This window comes from Vitis vinifera, chromosome 6 (assembly GCF_030704535.1).
Source record: "Vitis vinifera cultivar Pinot Noir 40024 chromosome 6, ASM3070453v1".
Taxonomy (NCBI): Eukaryota; Viridiplantae; Streptophyta; class Magnoliopsida; order Vitales; family Vitaceae; genus Vitis; species Vitis vinifera.
In genome coordinates this window covers 5,615,261-5,634,806 of record NC_081810.1, presented here as the reverse complement: position 1 = coordinate 5,634,806, position 19,546 = coordinate 5,615,261, and the positions used below count along the sequence as shown (strand labels likewise).

The window sequence follows — 19,546 nt, the reverse complement described above, 5'->3', positions numbered from 1 at the left end:
TTATATTATTTTTATTTAAAAAATTAATATTTTAATTTCCAATATTATAATTTGAACCATCGATTTTAAATATATAAAAAAAATTCAATTTTAATAATAAGCATTAAAATTATTATTTTAATGTTAATTATAATAGTAAGACAGAAACCATAAGTATATAAAATATTGTATTTACATTACAAAACCCCAAGCATAAGCACTGCAAGAAGATCAATGGGCCAAAGAAATTCAAAAAAGAAGTCAGATTGTGTTAAATGTAAAACACAAATTTTTTGGAATACAATCCACAACAAAAGACACCCTCCTATCTCAAACCCTATCTACAAATTCCAATGGACAATATTTCTTCATGGAAATTGACCAGAAACAAAATTTCATGTACAAGGCTGGCCAAGAAGCTCCTTTCTCTAGTCTCAATAATCTTCAACAACAAAGCATTTCATCCAAGAGTTCATGGAAAATCATATCCTCCATCTCCAATGCCAAACACTCTGTTTCCGACTGGAGATTCATCCAACCATCATCCTTTGCCAAATCTCCAGCCACAACATCGTTCAGTGTCAGCTCCTTCTCCTGTCCCGAGCTCAGGCGCCAGCGAATATTTGCCCAGACCGCCTCAACAACATGATGGCCTACAGGCATTGGATGGACACGGCAGCTGTATGACAATGCTCTTGGGCAGTAGGTGAATGATCTTTGATAGATCTCGAGCAACGCCTGGTTAACCAAGTCAAACAGAAGCTGGTGATCACAGCTTGGACCGACCTCCTCCTTGGAGCATTGGTTTTCGTGGGGCAAGCAGGCCTCCATTTCCTCGAACACTGAGGGGCTCAATGGCTGGTCTAACAAGTGCCATGCTTCTAGGTACTCCTTCCCAGTGAAGCCTGATAGCTCAAGGACGTCCCTCACATAATTGAACTCTGCTTCATCCTTTTTAACCGGTTCATCATCCAGGAAGTGATTGTAGGCACCCTTGTTTCCATTTTTAACTTTCTCATGGTTTATTGTGACATAAACGTGTGACAATTCATCTGTGCTGGACCTGCCCTCTGAGTTGATCAAAGTATCCGACTCGTCAAAATCAATGCGCCTTGGTTTCAACTCTGTGCCTGATACAATTTAATTTAAACATTCAATTTTCTAACCATATTGAAAAAGGGGTTGTCCAAACAAGAAAAACGTTTTTCAAGAATGAAATAGTAAAGCTAGAAAATTAGTGGAATTTCAGCACATTGGAAAGAAGTCTATGATGATTACCTTCTGAAAATGTCGACTTTGCTGGGGTAGTTATGACATCTTGGAAACAGGACTCAAGAACAGAATCTGGACTTGGTTGTGCAAGCTCGGTGTTGGAATTCTTCTCAAGATCCACCTCCTGTTCTTGGCTAAGGCTGTTTTCCGTCATTATTGGCTCAAACATGTCCTCACTAAGCCCACCGTCATCATTTATGCCTACCATTAATCCAGCGGGGCATTCAACACTTGGACCACTATCACTTCCTTGTACAATCTTTTTGCTATCTTCAGTCTCTGCAGCAACAGCATCTGTGAGTAAAATATTTTCCTGTCCATAGCTCTTCTCCATATGTAGCTCATCTGCATTCTCACTAAACCCATTCTGGTAATCTAAATCTACTGAAGACCCAGCCGGATACTCAATACTTGGATTATAACTGTCACTTTCATCTACCAAGTCTTTTTGAAATTCAGTGCCTATAACAGCTTCTAATGCTACACATTCCTCTGTACTTGAAGGAAAGTCTACAGGTTTTGGTTCATTGTGACTCTCTCTTGTGATATTTGTAGTGCTATCCAAAGAAGTCCTACTTGGTTTCCCTGAACAAAGGGCATCAGAAGACAACTCATTTGGTTGTGCACAATAAAAATTGAACTCAGGCAGAGACAGATTCCTTCTGGCTGTTTTCCGACCATGCCCCCCTGATGGAAAATCATTCTCATTTGTCACTTTTAAGCTCTTAGAGTGATGCCACCTGCCCTCTCTCCTGAAACCATGCTCAAACAACTGAGCATATCTGTCCAATGAGTCATTTGGAAAAGATGTTCTTCTGCTGTAGACTCCACCCTTGCTGTGTTCATAGCCAGGGATATCAGTTGCACTGTCATCCCTGGGCTTGTCTACACCATCTTGGCCTATTGTACTCTCCCTTCTCCATTCAGCCACCTCGTTCTCATCTGTGGACAAGCTTCCATGGACGAGGAGGTTACTCACCTTTGTGCTCTCTTCGGTAGCATTTTCTGTTCTCTGCTTAGTATCTGCCAAATGATTTACATCCTCTTGGTTCTTCACCAAACTTTTTTCTTGTTCTGGAGCACTGCCTATAAAATCATCAGCCACACGGACATCCTTTGAAGACTTGGATGCTACCAACTTTGGTGCTTGAGCACTAGGAAGCAGTTTTTCTCTCTTTGGGAAGGACCAAATTTCATTCTGCTTGTGTTCGAATTTACTAGGCTTGAAATTTCTCCGGCGGGCCAAATCAGCTGTAGGAAATGACCCTGATTTGGTTAATTTTATTTGGGAATTGGAGGTCTGCAGGCTATGAAAACGATTTGCAATGCCGACATCTGGGTCTTGTAGAATCTTCACAAATAACTCCTTGTTTATGCGTAATAGCTCCAAGACATCCACACATTCCTTTAGCTGATGACCTGAAATATCTCTGTTGAGCTGGTCAGAATCCATGATATTCTGATACACTGAAGCTTTCCTTGCTTTCTCACTTCTCTTATGAAATATCCCATGCTTCTTAGCATCCCGGGTATGCCCCAAGTAGTCCACAAAATTCCCGGCAGCTAGCTCCTCGGAGGCTTTTAGAATAGGTGGATCCGGCAATACAGCAGCAGCAGTGCTTCTTTCACCAAGCCGAGGATCTGAAGGTTCTAGATGATGGATTGAAACAGTTTGCCACAACCGAGGTTGTCCAGGGAAGCGCAAAACACGATGTATTGGACCCCCTTTCTTCCCTGTCTCTTTACCGCGGGCTTTGCCAGACCTTTTGTTCGCTTGGTTAGTTTCTGTAGTACTCTGTTTCACCTGATGTATATCAAAGGTAACATAATGTCACTTTACATTCTGTTGTGAACAAACCAAACATTTTTTCATTCATTAAAGCAGATGCAGTTCCATGTTATGAACTTACAACAGACTGGTCTGCTTCATCATCCATGCAGTCTTGTGCTTTGCCAGTGCCAGTGCCACTGTCAATCAAATGTTCTCGTAGATTTTTATCACCTATAAAAGGAAGAAAAAAAACAGGCATTTAAGTAGAAGAATTAGGCTGGAGTTTCTATCGAAAACTGCCATGGAGAAGTGCTTAAAAACCCCATCTACTTCACATTTACCAAATCCAAATATCATAAAAGTTGTTTTCAAAACAGCTATATATGCAAAATTCCACATTGCTTTCACAGAAATGTCCATATTTGTGGGAAAAGTGGAGCAGAACCAAATATGGGGTTGAGGAAAATTAAGATGCTTACATCTAGCATGTCTTCTGCCACGGTGCCATTTGTGTGGAAGGATCTTCTTGACGGTATGCCAATGGTGGTAGTCAAGAATATGAAATATGCCCCATATGCAGCCTGGATGATTCTCCTCAACCCCAACATCACTGTCTTGGCGCCTCAATGGCTTTCCCATTTATTTCCACAACCACAGCTGGTCCTCCAAACCTACTCGGAGTGATAATGGATTGAATTGCAGCCACTATCTACTCAAAAACCCGACAAAAGAAATGAGAAAAGACAGAAAATCCAATAGCCGAAACAACAATATTCAAAATCACCTACAACCTGTCTTAAAAGCTTCTCAAATCCCATACATGATCCCAATAATTGAAACAAATATCATGGGAAAAAACCCGGAATTTGAAACAAAATTGAATCATAACAATTGACCAGGATTGCAGGATCAATATCCAATAATACCCATATCTAAAAAGCTCATCAATTTTCCTTTCATTACTTTAACTTCTGTTTTTTATGCCCTTTTTCCAGTATTGAGGCATGTTTCTTATTTGCGACAAATACATAATGACATCTTAAGAATTTCACAGAGAACATTGACCAGAAACAAATGAAGTTTCAAAAGAAGAATACAGAGAGCCATAAAAGGAATTGCCGCCTTTTCAAAAGACGCAAATCAAAGTGATGCATCAACTATAGATCGAAGAATTAACACCTCTAATCCATCAAAAGATATAGAACTTTTATAAAAACTCAATTAAAAAAAAAACCCATGCTGTGTTTGGCTGCAGAGAAAGGGAAGTAAACCCACAAAAATTGAAAACTTCAACTCTCAAATCTCTGGCCTTCAGGGTGCTATTTTTTCCTAGAAAAAGAAAAAGAAAACTCCAAAAGCCGTATTAAAATTCACGAGCTGGTTTTCTTTTCCTGGGTTACCTCGACAGTGACAAAAACTTAAGAGAGAGAGAGAACCAGAAAGAGAAGAGAACAACAGAATAAATTCAATACCTTTTGAGCAGAGAATCGAACTCAGCAGAGCCTTAGGAAGCTCCGAAGTCCAACTAGAGAGAGAGAGAGAGAGAGTTGCCTGGGTTGTGGCGGGCTTTGAACGAGAAAGATGAGAAACAGAGAAGCATATACAATATTGAATATTGAATAATACGCTTTATTATACCATAATAATAACAGTAGAAGGTATGGGGAAAATATTTGTTGCTTCAAACGTACACGATAAGAAGAAGAAGAATAAAAAGGTGGTCGTTGGTCTTTGTCTTTTAGAGACGACCAGTCTCGGTCTTTCTCTCTCTTTCTCGGCAGCCAAACAATGGTGGAGATGCAGGTATTGGATTAGATGACCAACCATAGCAACTACCATTACAAGTGGGCAACACCTCGACAAGGACTACTAGAAGAAATGATGGGGATCTTTTCCTTAAAGTACATTTGTTCCTAAACACAGATGATTGTGGTCATTTGATCCTTCGATTCTCATTTTTAAACAGAAGGAAGGGGTTTTATGATTGAAATTGGTTTTACCTCTACCCTTTTTCACTTTCTTTCTTTTTCCTTCGACTTTAATTATGATGTGTTCGGCGAATTTGAAATGAAAAATAATTCAATTTAGATATATTTTAAAATGATTTGAATTATCAAATAAAAATAATTTATTAATTTTAAATCCATTTTATTTTATTTTATTTATATTTTCCCTTTTTATTATCTTTTCCTTATATTTTCCTACATAATAAAAATCCCAAAAAAGAAAAATGTTAAAAGTCAAAAGTTTTGTTTGAAGTAAATGTGTAATGATAATGCAAGTTTTTATTTTTTATTTTTTCATTGTACCAAAAAGAATTAAGAATTAATTTTCATAAACAATAGCCATCGAAGGTGCAGTAGGAGAAGGGCAATGTTGATTTTGGGTGTGGGTTTCTTTGACTACAACGTAGGAGAGCAATCAAATGATGTCTGGGAACATTGACAGGCCTAGAATATTGAATCTATGTCAATATTATAAGCTTTGATATTAGAGCATGGCCTTGACTGAATCAAGCTTCATTGGAAAGAGTCAAATGTGAAATAGTTTGAAGCGAAAACCCCAAAAGTCCTCTCTACGGAAAGGTGGTGGAATGACCATAGAGGACAAATGTGTTAGCCCAAAACTGACCTGGTAGCCTCCTCACAAGTCACAACAACCAGGTCCAAGTGTCCAAGCATGAAATCAAACTTCTTTATTTGACCTTCAACAACCCTATTGTAAAGATGCATGCATGGCTAGAACTCAGAACTTAGAATTTCTCTCTCTTAGACTTATTTGGGTTTTGGGTATTTGGTATGGTCAAAATATGAAGCTACTAGAATGTTCTTTTACTCTCTTGGGAGCCACTCGTCTTTATTTAAATTTGGTTTCAACTCATCAAATTCTTTTGATTTAATGTGTTACGTTTTAATGTTGTTTAAATTTAATAACATTTTCCCCGCATGTCCGGTTAATTTTTTCTTAAAATAGCTTATGACTTAAAAAATATTTAATAAAAAAGTTAGGAAAATGTTACTTTGTACATAAGTTTTATTTAGTTTTATGTACTAATTTTTTTTATATACTTTACAAAAATTTTGTAATATTAATATTACTTTTTAAAAATATTTTAGATTTAACTTTTTGTTAAAATTAAAAAATAAGAAATTGTCTGAAACGGGCATTTGAGGAAAATGATGTTCATATGTTTGATTTAATATATATATAAAAAATTGGTTAAAAATACATATATTTTCAAATTATTTAAACGTTATATATAATAATAAAATAAATGAAATTAGTTTGAATATGTATATAAAAATTATTTATTAATTTTAAATATATTTTTATTTTTTTTACTTTTTTTCTTTTAATTATAAAAATATTTTATTAACTTTAAACTTATTTTTTAATTCTTTCTTCGTATTTTCCCTCATTTTTAAGAGAATTAAACACAAAATTGGTCTTTTAAACCATAAAAGAAAGTACTCTATTGAGTGATATGAAAGACAAATTCCTAGGCCCTAGGAGTCACTCCATTTTTTTTTTATCAATACCATGAAAAGAAAATTACTATGATTAAATTAATTTTTTGAAATCTAAATTAACTAAACTTGAAATTTTGATAATAAAATAAGCATTTGTTATAAATAAAATAAAATGTAAAGTGAAAGAAAAGTAGAAAGAGAAATATGGAGAAAATGTAAAAAATTGGTCTCAAACATGTATCTCATTAAAACCTTACTAGAAAAACCATATAGGAAGAAAAAAACTATTGAAGAATAAAAAATATAATATTTTTGTCATTTTTTAGTATTATCTTGGTCTAATTGTTTCTTAAAACCCTTGTTAATAAAAATCCAATGAAATGAACAAACGAGACATGAAATTGCAAACCAAATCTCCCTTTTTTTTTACCCAAAAAATAACTATTTTAGACAAGAATACCCTCACTTTTTTTGGCAAAAATAACTTTTTCTTTTAAAATACATATGTAAGTAATGAAAATGTTGAAGTGTATTTATGTCAAAAATGGGTTACTCTTTAAATTAAAAAACAAGAGATGTTAGTTTTACAAATTTGGGATATTTTTCATCATTTTAATCAATTAATCCATAAATAAAACAATGTGCTAACATCCTTTGCATACATTGCAAATTGGTGACTTTTGAGTTACAAGACGATTGTTTGAGTTATTTTCACTTTGGGTTTAAGATGTGAACATAATTATTATGCCCATAGACCGGGACTTGAAATGTGACATCATGTGTATAAAAAAAAAACTTTATTGAACTATGTTTGGTTTTGTTTCCATTAATATAATCTTATTAGGCTAAGGTTTCCTTGAACTTCTCAAGAAGAAGATATATGAGCAGAAGGGGAAATAAAAAAGAATGAAGAAGGTTTATCAAGATCATTATAGGTTATTTTTATATAAGATTATGAGTGCACAAATTGGTCTTAAATCTTTTAAAAAATGAATAAAGAATATTTCTAACTAAAAATCACCTTTTATTAGTGTTATTCATAGTTAGAAAGACTTTCAAAATGTCAAGGAGTTTATCTAGCTGGATTTTCCCAAGGATTTTATGCTCAAGATGAAAAAGTTTCAAAAAACTAGAGTTTTTTTTAATGTATTTTTTTAATAATTTTTATCATACATATATAAAAGAATGAGATTAATTGTTTCAAAGATAAAAACTCATGTTTTGGCATGCATTCCATCATTGAAAAGGGTTTTCTAATCTTAAGCTTTCTTGTGGAATAATATGAGTTGTTAAAGGCAATTTGTGTATTAATTTTTTATATTTTTTGTGCATTTGACCAAAGTGATTCAATTGGTTACTATTCACTTAACGAATCGATTAATTTGGTTACTGTTCATCGATTGATCTAGTTTAGGCTAGCATAAGCTTGTTAATTGATTAAGGTGGAAACCTCAACTGATCGTTCAACTAGACAAGCTTTTTGAATCCAACAGTCACTTGCCAGTGTATTAAAAACCTAATGACTTGTAATTAGTTCAATTGGATTGATGGTTGATAAGCCAACCCCAACTTGTGCCAAATAGCTAATTTTGACCTTAAATTCCTATTTAAAGGTCTCATGCTTATTATATTGTATGAGATATAGTTCAAAATCATTATTGAATATTATTTGAGTCTTTATAGAGTGTTTTTAAGGAGCACCTTGCTTCAAAATTTGCATTTCATCTAAGTACACCTCAATCCCTAGTTTTATCTTGTATTCCTTTTGAGCCTAAAGTTATATTAGGATCTTATTATCTTTAATTGTAATCTTTGTCAGAAATTGCTAAATGTGGGATCACTTTGGGAAACTTAAAAGTGAGGTATCTTTTGAGAATGTCCATTAAAACCATAATTCAAGGGAAATAACTTGTAACTTTGGCTTTAAATGTCTTATTGTTGTCAAGGGCATTCCTTGGAACCATAATCAAAGTGTAAATATTGAAGCCTTAGGTTGAAAGTTATGTTAGTGGAATCCTCAACAAGGTTGAAACTCAAGGAAAAATGAATGTATGATGGGTTGTGTCGAAGCATTATAAAAGTTTGTGTTTACATTTTTCTATCATTCATCTCTATTTACTTTTGTATGCAATCGTGTTTTCCATTATAATTTTTTTATATTATAATTGTACTTGCCTATTGCATTCATGATAGTACATAATTATAAAATTTCTAAAAAGTGATAATCATCTAATTCACCTTTCATCTTGTTATTTTAGGTTAATTAGCAATAAATGCTAATAATTGGTATAAGAGCTTGACTTCAAGATTAAGATTGAACCACTTTATAGGAATAGTTAATTAACCTAACTCGCTATTTATGAAAGGTTTTTCAATTTTTAGACTTTTTTTTTCCAAAAATGATTATACGTGTTGGAAAACAAAAATGAATTGGTTTTTAAAATCTACTGGTTAGATTTATGGAAAGTCTTTAGAAATGGTTATAATATCTTAACTAAAATTGAAAATGGGTGTTCATTCTAAAGCCAAGTCATGAGTGTTGGAATATCTAGATTGCTCTATTACAAGCCCTAGATCATTATGATGCATGCAAAACTATACTAAAAATCTCTAGATCTATGCAACGAAAGCATATACATTAAAAACTATAGATCCATGTGTTTAGAAAAACTAACTACGATATGAATGTTCCTAAAATTCTAATAAGTGAAAAGGTAATGTAGATTTTGAAAACCAAAAGATCTTTCGTTCGATGGCTCTTTTTCCTAGATCTAAGCAGTTTAGGATGATAGAATCCTCTCAGATGGGTGAAGACTAATATTTTTTTCTTTGGATGATAGAACAATAAAAAAGCTCTAAGCCCTAAACCCTAAAAGAGGTTTAAATAGGTTTACCTTTGGGCATAAGTGATTTGAGCCTATTTTGAGCTTGTATCACTTAATTCAACCTATTTGGATTCTAATTAATTAATTAGTCATGTTGAGCTTTAATTAATCAATTATTTCATTTTAAATAGACCATTCACAAACTCTTATGTAACCTTGCATATTTATCAAAACACCTTTATGCACACATATAAATAAGAAACGCAAAACCCCCTTAAATAATGTGTCATATAAGAATATGAACTCGAATATAAACCATCGAGACCTATAAGAAAGTATTAGCTTCCTCGGAATCCAATTTTGAAGTTGACTTAACATCCCACTATAATGGGTCAACTACATTCCAATATCTTATAATATTAGATGGAACTAGAACACTCAAGTCCTTGACTTGTTAATGACTACATGCAAACTTCTTATGAACTAGTGCTCATAATCTAACGAGGTGAATGTTATCAACCTCTTAAGATTACTTCTACAATTCTTAGGTCTCAAATCCTCCTATTATGATATTAACTAACATATTATGGTTCTCTAATAGTATAAGTCAAATCTCAATTAAGGAATTATTATGACTACAAATTTTATAATCACATGACCTTAAGATTACCTAAGGGGACACACTACCTCAAACCTATGAGATATCATAATTTCTGTTTTGAGAAACATGTTGTTACCTATCTTAATCAATAGCAACTCAATCCATAGAGAATACATGATCACCTTAAGATCTTAACCATAGGTAAAAGTTATTGAAGATCTCAACATTAGCTTAATATTTTCTTAAGGTTAAGAGTCTATGCAACATAGTAACTTAGTGAATCATGACTACCTAATAGTCAATGTTATGATTCATCATAGGTCCTGTCCAATGTGTAATCATACATACTAACACACTTATCATGGGAAACTTATCTCGATGATCAAGATAAGTTATCCTTCCAATTAAGAGATAGTGCCCCATAGTTTCAGATGGATTGCCTAAATCTATGAACTAAATGTGAACAACTCATTAATCTTTCATGGAATCTATGACTTAAATCTTCCATGAAACTCCTAAAGTACATAAGTCATGTACTATGCAAGTGGTGTATACCTAAATGATTAAATAAATATTAATGGAAATAATGGATAGAATAGTGGAAAATCAAGTATAACTTTGTGATATCTTGTTCATAGTTGTGAAAGGCAAGTTTTGAGCGCACCTAGGCCCAAGACGACATGACATGAATCGTCGACGCCTCGCCTTACTCTAGGCAATGCTCGTTGAAAGAGGCACGACTTAGGTGTGCAAGACACTCACTTTCGGCCAAGTGCAAAGCCTTGAAAATGTACTTTTTTTCCTCATTCTTCATTCTTATTCTTTTTCTTCTTTTGTTATTCTTCTTCTTTCACAAACCATGAATGAGTTGCAAACACAGAGTTAGGAACCCTAATTTGAGCTTTTTTTTTTAAAAAAAATGTTTTAACCCAACAATTTTTATTTTATTTTATTTATTTATTTATTTATTTTTAAGTCTAGTCCAGCTTGTTCCTTGTCTCATGCGTGAAAAAAAAAAACCAGTACTTTACATTTTTTTGGCGTATTATATAAAATTAGATATGTAAACTAAGGTGTGTCTCACTTCACTAAAACTTGCACCTTAGGCTCTAGGATAACTTTGTGCAATGTACTTTCCAAGCATATTCTATAAAATTATATATGTAAGTTAAAGTGTGCCTCACTTCACTAAAGCCTATGCCTTAGGTGTGCCTTACACCTTAAGCTCCAAGAGGACTCTGCACCCTTGGTATGCCTTTAGCCTTTTAAAACTATGATCATGTCTTACTTTTAAGTGTTGTATTCCAAGAATGAATAGCATAAGCAAGAAAAGAGAAAATGCATAATTAAATGCTAAAGCTATATGTTATCTTCATTTGATAAAAATGAATACAATCTCTCAATGTGAATCAATAAAAAATATATGGAGACTCTCACTAATTACCCATAAAGGCACTTACTAAGTAAAAGAATGTAAGAAAAACATCTTAGTGCAAAATTATGAATTATTTTCAATGAAAGATTTATAATTTATCAACAAAATGTTTACTAGGTTCATAAAGATTGTAAATAAACTTTAAGATTTGGAAAATGCTTATACTATGAGTTAAGAAGTTTATAAGATATTACGGTTTTTACTAAATAAATGAGAAGTTAAGATGGTCATCATTCAAGAAGTCACAAATCTTTTAAAGTTCCCTCTTGAAGAACTCATTGAATCACTCATAACATAAACAAACATCAAGAGGTTGAAGCAAAGAAAAAGAATGACATTGCCTTCAAATCTTCAACAATTGATAACAAGGAAGAGGAGAATGAAGGTAAATATCTTAAAGTTCATGAAAATATAGAGGAAAAAGGCTTCACATCCAAAGAAAAAGTCGTTTAGTGATAAAAAAGAAAAAGAAAGAAATGGTGACAACATGAAGTGAGAGTAATGAAGACTCCATAGAAGAAGTGTGCACAAATAAGGATGTCAGCATGCACTTCATAACTTTGGAATATTATGAAAATGAGATAAATTCTTCTATTAAGAATAATAAATTACAAAATGTTTTTGAAAAATTGTACCTTGATTTTGAAAAGTTTACTTTGAAAAATATCTCTATAAAAAAGAAGTAAAAACAAGTTGAAAGAAAATTTTGAAGATGTTAAATAGATAGATTTCTTTTGACAAAGAAAAATGAATAATTATCATATCTCCTTGCAAAGCTTTCAATTAAGAAAAATGATTTTGATACTAGTCTTATTGATTAAAAATATTACCCTAATAAAAAATGGCTAGACTATAAGTCATTAAAGAATAAAAAATATTTTAAAATCTACTTTTTTTATAAAATAAAAAACTTTTGGGATAGTCCATTTACTACATGTCATTTTTGTGTGAGAAAAAAAATCATATTAGTAAAATACTTATCCCTTAAAGAAATCCTCTCATCCTTAATCTATTTGGATTCTGAAAGCGAGTAAACTATGTTTTAGGAGCCAAAAAGATAAAAATATCAAAGATTACTTAACTTGTTTTGTAGAAATATATTCAAGAAGGAAGAGAACATATTTACTATTGTGTCAAATAATTATAAATTTTTCTTGCATATCTCTTTCTATTTTTTTTCTTTTATTTACTTGAAATTAATGTATTTATATTATTATTTGTGAACATTTTTTTTTAAAAAAGAAGACATTAAGACCCAATTCACCTCCTATTGGATATTTACATCAAGTTGGTTTAGCAAAGAGTTAAAATAAGTCAAAATGCACGAAATTGTCACAATCATGAAAGGTAGAATAAAAGTGCTGAATTATTGAGTTCAACCTAATTGGAAGCTGACTAAGAAAACATAAGCAAAGAAGTAAGAAATGCCAGCTAATTCAATATTATTTTATTGAATTTAAAATTCCAAATAATAATAATAATAATTATATATATATATATGGTTAGAAAAGAAAATATATTTTTGTAATTTTTGTGAGTGGTTGGTGGAACGCTTTAAATAAAGCATAGGTATTGGGAATAAATTGAGTTATATTGTTCATAATTACATTATCCATTGAAATAGGTTTATATAATTATTATTTAAAATCTTAAACACCACTAAATTCCATAATTTTTGTTTGAATTAATACAAGAATCCAAAATAAACACATAATGTATGAACCAAAACAAATATATATTGAAATTCATAATTATGTTTAAGTCCACCCAATGGCATGAGAATCTAAGAAATAAACCACATCAATAATTAATAAATATATAATTTTTTCTTAACCACCTTCAAAAATGTTAAAAAATAAATGGCGTGACAATATATATATATATTTGGATTTTTTGAAATAATAATGGGGACAAAAATTGGATGATTACAAAACTTAAAGCACATTCACATGCACTGTCGATGTGCATGCTCGCATGCAAACAACTCCGACAGAAGATCAACGAGGACATTTGGAATCACCGCACACGTGGCGGTCCACCATTGCCTTAATTAGGGGGCCCACATTCTGTGTGGTGTTTTTTGTCGTAGCTACCGTCCACTACTGTAAATGCGTTTGCAGAGAATCAGGGCCCACGAGAGAATGCCAGTCATGCCTACGTCACGTGTACTCTCTCGAGTAGAAACTCCCCTATATTTGCGGGAGAAAAATTCGATCTTGCTAATCAAAATTTTCCACGTTGATTAAATAGTCATTTATATGATTATTATATGTTGTCCTAAATATTTTTAAAGAAGAGAGATAAGCGTTACAGCCCATATCTCCTCTCTCTCTCTCTTTTTTTTCCCTCAAGAAATTCAATTCAATTCAATCATATTCTATATATAGTTTTATAGTATATACTTATTTTGTTGTGTTGTAATTTGTAAATATGAACATGAATCTAATAATAACACATTAATTATTTCAAATATCTGGTTTGTTGACTTTTGAGTCAAATTATTCCCCAAAGAATTTCTTGGATCATGTAGTGGGATGGCGTGGCAAGCGTTACACCTCATGAATAGAATTTTTTACCAATGGTCGATCTTATACATCAGCGCAATTCGTACCCATCTCCTTCTTTCTAAGTGTAATGTATTATATAATTAAAATAATTACAGGACAAGGCAAATTAATTTATATACTCTTATTTAGGTAGGGTTTATTTTTTAATTAAAAATAATTATTTATATCAACCAATATAATTAAATTAAACTTATTGATAACAAATTTATTTGAATCATATTAATTGACATCAACATGTTAATATAAAAAATTTAAATATTTAAAAATTTTTTATTTAGTTTAAAAAAATAAAAACCACTGTAACATTTTCTTGAAACTTAAGTATATGTCATGTGTTGATGTAAAAGATTTAAAATTTTTTTTTTTTAAAGGTATCTTTCAAGAAATTAATAGTCAAACAATGAAATAGCCGAGTAACTTGCAAAATTCAAATACATGCCTATTTGTGTATAGCCCAATATGTACTTATTTGAAGTATGTATTTATTTGATGTATGTGTTTTGGGAAAGAGAGGTGTAAAATGGGAGAGGGATGTTTTTTATGAGATAGAATAAATGAATGGTTAGTTCATGAATGGGGAGTGATCTTTAATTATTATTTTTTTAATTTAAAACTCTTAGAAATAAGAAAGATCCAAATGAATGTGGTTATGGGAAGCAGCTCAGCCTAACCCAAAGCTGAGTCTTAAGACTAAAAGGGAAGAGCCCAACGAACGGTCCAAAGTTCCCATTCAAAGGGACAGCTGTCAGCAAGGGGCAGCGTGTTCATTCAAATAAATAGACGCGAGTGGGGAAAGAATGGTTAATGGATTAAATGCATCAACATCACCATCATGCACATCAGCCCCATCATGAACCATCATCAAACCCTCTCACACTCTCCTCTCCTCTCTTTCTTCTAGGCTCTCTTACTCAGACTACACTTGCAGGGGAAAAATGGCCGCTTTACGCATTTCCCATTTTGCCCCTACTGCCATCGTTTATTTCCTCCTCTTGTCTTCTTCTTATCCCATTGTTGCCCTCAACATCACCTCCCTCTTGTCCACGTACCCAGATCTCTCTGACTTCGCTAACCTACTCACCGCCACCGCCGTCGACGGCGATCTCATCCACCGCTCTTCTCTCACCCTCCTCGCTGTCCCCAACTCCTTCCTCCGCTCCTCCGATCTCACCCACCGTTCCTCCGCCTCCAGTCTTGCCGACGTCATTCGCTACCACGTGCTTCTCCAGTACCTTTCTTGGCCGGACATCCGTCAGATTCCGGCCGCCGGAAAGCTAATCACTACTCTCTACCAAACCACCGGCCGTGCCACTAGCAACTTCGGCTCCGTGAACATTACGCGCAACCCAGCAAACGGCGCTGTTTCGGTCCATTCTCCGGCGTCTTACTCTCCCTCCAACGCCACCATTCTTTCCTTGATCAAGACGCTTCCGTACAATGTCAGCATCTTCACTGTGAATTCGCTGCTCGTTCCTTACGGATTTGATCTGATGGCATCGGAGAGTCGACCGCCGTTGGGGTTGAACATCACGAAGACGTTAATCGACGGCCACAATTTCAACGTCGCGGCGTCGATGTTGATGGCGTCGGGGGTGGTGGAGGAGTTCGAAGCGGATGAGGCTGGTGCCGGAATAACAATGTTTATCCCGACCGACGACGCATTCGCCGATCTTCCGACGACGGAGAGGCTACAGTCTCTTCCGGCGGACAAGAAGGCGGTGGTCCTGAAGTTTCACGTCCTGCATTCATACTACACTCTGGGTTCGCTGGAGTCGATCGTGAACCCTGTTCAGCCCACATTGGCTACAGAGGAAATGGGAGCTGAGAGCTTCACTCTCAACATTTCTAGGGTTAATGGGTCGGTGGCGATTGATTCAGGGATCGTACAAGCGTCGGTGACCCAGACGGTATTCGATCAAAACCCAGTTGCTATTTTTGGGGTTTCCAAGGTACTCTTGCCGAGAGAGATTTTCGGGAACAACCCAATTTCGACGACCAGGCCCAGCCCCAACAATGAAGCAACAGGCAGTGCTCAACCTCCGGACATATCCTTCTCGCCGGAGAATTCACCAGGTTCGTATACACCCCCGTCGGGGATGTCCTCTCCACCGGGGTTCCACGAAGAGCTCCGATCAGAAGCTCAAATTAACCGCGCCCAGAGGTTCATCCTCGCATGCGCAATGTCTTGTATAGGGTTGTATGTAGTGGTATGAGATTCGATTATTTTTCCTCATAATTATCAATTTATTTTTTCCTTTTTCGGGGGTTTTTGTTTTTTGGTTCTTTTTTTCACACGATGAATTGAATTTGGCTACAAAGGCAGCCAATTTTTCTTCTGGGCTCGTCAATTCTGTTTATCTGGGAATAATTTTCCACTAAAAGGCACAATTTTTTATTTTCCTCTTTTGGGGTTCTTTGTGAATCTGCTGTTGTTCTCGTGATGTAAAGAGCTTAAGATCATTCTGTTGTATGAGTGAAAGTAGAAGATGGGTTTAGATCAGTCTCTGTTTTCTTCTTTTGGTAATACCATTTCCTTTTCCTTTCTGCATTACTTTCTGCAGTAACTGATGATGATGATGATGATGATGGCAATGAGTAAAAGGGTTGATGGCCCTTGGATTCCCATGTACCCTTTCAGGGTTTCAATTCCTCCATTCCACATTTTGTTCAAAATAACTTGCAGATTTCTCAATCGGAATCCGCATAAGAAAGAAGTAAAAATTCCCTCACACAAATGCAAAGATCCAATTGAAAGACCCGGTTCGGTTCCTGTCATAAAGCGGCAAAGAAACCCTTCTTTTCAACTGAATTTTCTGAGTTTTAATTAATACAATACCCAAGGGCCAAAGACCAATAAAAAGAAAAAGAAAGAACAGAAAGAAAAGAAAAACCCAGCTGTACAGCACTTGGACCCTGCGCTGAAAATCTTGTACTTGAGTTCTTTTAAATTTTGGAAAAATTCCCAAATTTGTTAGCTGTAGTGAGCAGTTGGAGGGGGGAACTTTTTTGGCTCTGAACAGAAACGGAAAGGCAAGGGAGGAGTAATTTTAATAAAAGAGTGGGGGTGTATTGGTCCAGGAGAAGAGGAATGCGGAGCAGAGAATCCTGTTTGGATTGTAGTAGCAGTGGGAACAAGGGAACAGTGGTTGTGTTATAGATTTTAATTGTAGGGTAGGGTGAAAGGGCAAGTGATTAGTGGCAACTGGCCAAAAGTGGGTGACAGAAGGCAAGTGTCTGGTCCCACAAATGGAGGGTGGAGATGTGTTGCAAAGTGGAAAGGGAGGCGGCGGCTACTGTTGGATGATGGTTGAGTGGAGATGGGCCCGGATGCTATGTGTTTTGTTTATAGAGACTTTGGGAAATGGGAAATCTAAAGTCTGGCAGTGTGAGTACTGAGTAGTGAATAGTGATAATGGGTTCATGGCGCCTTGTCTCTCCCCTTCTATGTGTGTGGCCACTGTCTGATGTCACTTCCCCCCCCCCCCCCCCCCCCACCCTCTAGATTTTTTGAGGCTGATGGGCCCCACTCAATCTCATCCCCAACCCCAAGCCCTTCCTAAATGGCTAAATCCTATCCAATCATCATCCATTTTTACCCTTCTAAAAATGGGAAATCTAAAGTCTGGCAGTGTGAGTACTGAGTAGTGAATAGTGATAATGGGTTCATGGCGCCTTGTCTCTCCCCTTCTATGTGTGTGGCCACTGTCTGATGTCACTTCCCCCCCCCCCCCCCCCCCACCCTCTAGATTTTTTGAGGCTGATGGGCCCCACTCAATCTCATCCCCAACCCCAAGCCCTTCCTAAATGGCTAAATCCTATCCAATCATCATCCATTTTTACCCTTCTAAATTGCGTCAAATATTTTAAATTTACTCACTCCTTCACCCGTTTCGAGAGTGGAGAGGAAAGCTTATAAAATTTTCTAATCATTTTTTCTTATATTTTTTCATCTTAAATTTTATGAAGACAATATAGCCTTAAAAAAATAATAATAAATCTGGTTAGATCATGATCATTTCTCAAAATTCACTTATCAAGCCATAATCCATGTTTAGTAAAAATTTTGAAACATTAAAAACTTTTTGAAGATGAATCACAACTTTTAGGAGTATTTGGGATAGAATTCTGGATAAGGGTATTTTTGAGAAGAATACGGGGATACATTAAATTAAAAAATTTTAAAAGTATCTCAATATGTGTTTATCTTTGAAAAAATATTTTTAAAATATGATTTTTAAATTTAGTAGTGTTTGTTTTTTTACTTAATTTTAAATAAAACCTTGATGTAAATATTAGGTCGTGTTGTAAAATTATAAGTGAAATGAGAAGAAAATAAGAAAGAGAAATTAGAACAAACGAAGAGAATAGAATGCACGGAAAAACTCTATATTAAATTTCATTAGGGGTCTCTCCCTTGGAGTTACAAGAGATATTTATGAATGATCATCCACAAGTTACCATAGTAGTACAAAATCTCATATTTTATAACACTCCTCATTGGATGATCATAAGAATACGTCTCATTAAAACTTTACTAGGAAAAACCCCATAGGAAAAAACCTTAGTGAAGGAAAAATAGTACAATATTCTTTTGGATTACTATAACTGTCTCATTAAAAACCTTGCCAATAAAACCCATTGGGACAAAACCTGGACGAAGGAAAAAAGAGTGCAGTATATTCATATTATCATTCTCTCCCTCATGTAAACATGATTATGATTTCTTCAACATTTCAAATGGTAGATATCTCAATCTTCGTATTCCAAAGTCATACCTTAATTCTTTTTCAATGAAGTCGAAGGTAACGCCTTTGTGAATAGATTTACTATATTATTGCATGACCAAATCTGTTAAACATCGATGTCACATTTCTTTCGGAGCTCATAAGTATAGAAGAATTTAAGGAGATATGCTTAATTCTATCACCTTTTATGAATCTTCCTTTAATTTGTGCAATACAAGCAACATTATCTTCATGTAACTTGGTTGCATTGCCTCTGATGGAAGGTAGTCCACATGTTTCTTGAATATGTTGGATCATTGACCTTAGTCGTACACATTCACGACTTGCTTCATGAATTGCAAGAATTTCTTTATATGGATCTGAAAGATATTCTGCATCTGCATATATAAGCAATTGTTACTTTCCTTGAGTAAAATAGACCTATACTATTAGTTCCGCAAAGATAACACAATATATGTTTGATACTATTCCAATGTTTTCGAGTTGGAACAAAACTATATTTTGCTAATAAATTGACAAAAAAAAACAATGTTTGGACGTATACAATTGACAAGATATATAAGTGCACCAATAGCACTAAAATATGGTACTTCAGGACCAAGTAATTCTTCATCATTTTTCTCAAGGAAAAAATAGGTCATTTTTCACATCAAGTGATCTGACAACCATTGGAGAACTTAAATAATGCGCTTTATCCATATAAAAACGTTTCAAAACTTTCTTAATGTATGTTGATTGATGTACTAAAACTCCATTTGGAAAATTTTCGGTCTGCAAACCGAGACAGAATTTTGTTTTTCCAAGATCTTTCATCTCAAATTCATTTTTCAAGCAATTTGTTGTTCTTGTGAGCTCTTTAGGAGTTCCAACAAGATTTAAGT

At 34.4% G+C, this 19,546-nt stretch overlaps 2 protein-coding genes across 2 annotated transcripts; one reads left to right on the top strand and one right to left on the bottom strand.

Annotated features, from left to right (window-relative positions):
* Positions 1-227: 227 nt before the first annotated feature.
* Positions 228-4,857, bottom strand: LOC100853532 (uncharacterized). The gene is made up of 5 exons (XM_003632141.4): positions 4,495-4,857; positions 3,502-3,731; positions 3,162-3,253; positions 1,258-3,055; positions 228-1,109 (listed from the first exon to the last, which is right to left on the bottom strand). Exons 2-5 carry the CDS (start codon positions 3,659-3,661, stop codon positions 424-426), a joined length of 2,736 nt encoding a protein of 911 aa, XP_003632189.2. The 5' UTR covers positions 3,662-3,731; positions 4,495-4,857; the 3' UTR covers positions 228-423.
* Positions 4,858-14,713: 9,856 nt separating this feature from the next.
* LOC100262095 (fasciclin-like arabinogalactan protein 4) lies at positions 14,714-16,420 on the top strand. The gene has a single exon (XM_002283873.4). The coding sequence runs from the start codon at positions 14,856-14,858 to the stop codon at positions 16,131-16,133; it is 1,278 nt and encodes a 425-aa protein (XP_002283909.1). The 5' UTR covers positions 14,714-14,855; the 3' UTR covers positions 16,134-16,420.
* The last annotated feature ends 3,126 nt before the right edge of the window (positions 16,421-19,546 follow it).